Raw genomic sequence first — 2,387 nt, 5'->3', positions numbered from 1 at the left:
GCACTCCATTCAAAAGCGTTAAGGAATGGCTGGCTTGGCAAGCGCTAGCTGGCTGCTTGGTAAAGGAGCACAACCCGAGCTTCTCCCTTTCAGGTTCGTATCAAGCAGCAGGAGCGAGTTTCAAAAGTTCGCTATGAAAAACACCACGTTAGCACAAGGAAGGGCCATGTTATTAACCCAACATTTGTGGGTTATATAGAGTACAGTAGATTTTCGCTCAGTTCTGTAAGTAAAGCCGCTGTCACACCTTGACGTTTTAGCCAGCATATGCCGACGTATGAAAAATTTGGCGAATACACTGGCACACGTCGAATACGTTATGGGTAAGTTTTGTATACGTTAAGAGCACGCTGAAGCACGCTGGCATACGTCGTAGTACGCCGAGCTCGTCAACAAATTTTGTGCATGCACAAAATTTGTCGACGTATGCCAGCGTGTGACTCGCACATTCCGCATACGCTGGCCATAAGTTGTAGGCACGTTAGGCGATCGTTGACACACGTTACTTGTAAGTTACTCATAAGTCGAAATACGTCGAGATAATGTCTAGCGTACCCGAAACGTATTTCTAACCTATGAGTAACGTGCTTTGAACCTATGTGTAATGTATCTCCAATGCATATTGACGTATGTAGACGTATTTGACGTCTTCCGGACGACCACAGAACTTACTGAACGTGTTTCTAACTTACAGCTACCATATAATGGCGTATTGGCAGCGTTTAGGGGAATTGGTATAAATGGGGTTCACAGGAGGAACCCGTCAGTGTTCCAGACTCCATGGTGAGCAGATGTCCATGTCATCCGAGAGATGGAGGATCCGGCAAGGCTGAGACGAGAATACCTACTAGCTGTCCTCCAACATCAACATGACCTCATCGATTTGACACTGTACCAGTTGCGTGCCATAGAGCCAGGAGAAGAAGAGGTGAACGGAGGAGAAGGAACTGGGTGAGACCATGGATCGGGAGGCGACGGCAGTTTGGCATGTATGACCATCTCATGGTGGAACTCCGTAACGAGGACCATGCATCCTTCACCAACTTCCTGTGTATGCCCCCAGCGATGTTCGACGAGCTGCTAGCCAGAGTGGGTCCAAGGATAACCAAGCAGTACACCTTCTACAGGGATCCTTTGAGGAGCTCCCCAGACTCATGCACCCTCTTCTGGAGTGACTGCAGCAACTGGTCATCATCCTGGCCACGCTTCCCCTTGCCCTGTGAGGATGAAGAGGGGACAGGGGAGGGTGTGCTGTCGTCATCAACCACGATCTCTGCACAGGCAGCCTCGGCAGCCTCGAGGTCCCCGCTGTGTGCTGCAATGGTTTCCTTTACCTGCAATTATGACAATTGATTAGTAAAATACAAGGCAAAAATACGAGGCAAATTCAATGATTTGTAGTAATCAATGATTAATTTGCTTAGAGATCTGTAGTACAGTAAAACTAATATAAATAAATATTAGTATTGATATTAATATGTGTTTATACTTACACTGTTGACGGGCTCAGCACGATGGCGGACCACAGTCGTGAGGAAGCCGAAGTTTGCCTTCACCCACTGCTCCCTCTCTGTCATTTCCGGGGCGCCGTCACCGCTCTTCTTCTTGTCGAGACGGGTGTGGGTGTCTCGCAGGGACTTGAACCACCCTTGAAGGTGCTCGACAGTCTTCCCCATGGCCTTGGCTTGATCCTCCCAGAGCTTTGCCTTCATGTCCACCCTCCGGTAGTCAGTCTTCTTGATGTCCCAGAGGATGGCGTTCTCGCGAAGGAAATCGCACATGAGCTGCTCCTCTTCTTGTGTCTTCTGTGTCTGTGTCACTGTGTCACAAAACTGTGTCTTCTTGGCCCTCTTCTTCGCAAGGGTTGGCTGAGAGGAGGTGGAGGCCACGGACGCAGCTATCGATGCCACCGACGATGCCCGAGAGGCGTTGGAACCAGCATCCTCTCCGTCAGAGGGTGTGCGTGATGGGGAGGGTGTGGGTGATGATGGATCCTCCTTGTGTCCGCGTCCACGGCCACGGCCACGGCCAGGAGACTTCTTGGCAGCATTCTTCGAAGTTTTCTTCGGCATGACGGTGATGTTGACACTTCGATGTCTAGTGCGGTTATGATTTGAATCGTCGAGCGGCAGCCTTTTAATAGGCTACGCCACGTGATCGTCGGCGATACGCTGCCGCGCGCTATGCATAAGTTAGACTATCGTTGGGCATAAGTTGTGAACGCCGACAACACGCTAAGCATTCGTTGGTATAAGTTATCGAAACGTTCTGTGTACGTTACTAATACGTTATGCATACGTCCAACTCGTTATGAATACGCTATTATACGCCCAAAACTGAAGAAAAAAACATCGATAGTTCAGCGAACGCCAGCGTTTTAGATAAAT

At 49.4% G+C, this 2,387-nt stretch overlaps 1 protein-coding gene across 1 annotated transcript; it reads right to left on the bottom strand.

Annotated features, from left to right (window-relative positions):
- Window positions 1–1,094: 1,094 nt before the first annotated feature.
- Window positions 1,095–2,072, bottom strand: LOC137433681 (uncharacterized). Its single transcript, XM_068125953.2, has 2 exons — window positions 1,494–2,072; window positions 1,095–1,334 (listed from the first exon to the last, which is right to left on the bottom strand). Exons 1-2 carry the CDS (start codon window positions 2,070–2,072, stop codon window positions 1,122–1,124), a joined length of 792 nt encoding a protein of 263 aa, XP_067982054.2. The 3' UTR covers window positions 1,095–1,121.
- Between the last annotated feature and the right edge of the window lie 315 nt (window positions 2,073–2,387).

Source organism: Myxine glutinosa, chromosome 10 (genome assembly GCF_964187855.1).
Source record: "Myxine glutinosa chromosome 10, kmMyxGlut1.1, whole genome shotgun sequence".
Classification (NCBI taxonomy): domain Eukaryota; kingdom Metazoa; phylum Chordata; class Myxini; order Myxiniformes; family Myxinidae; genus Myxine; species Myxine glutinosa.
Note: the sequence above shows the minus strand (reverse complement) of the source record. Positions and strands in the feature narration are given on the sequence as shown.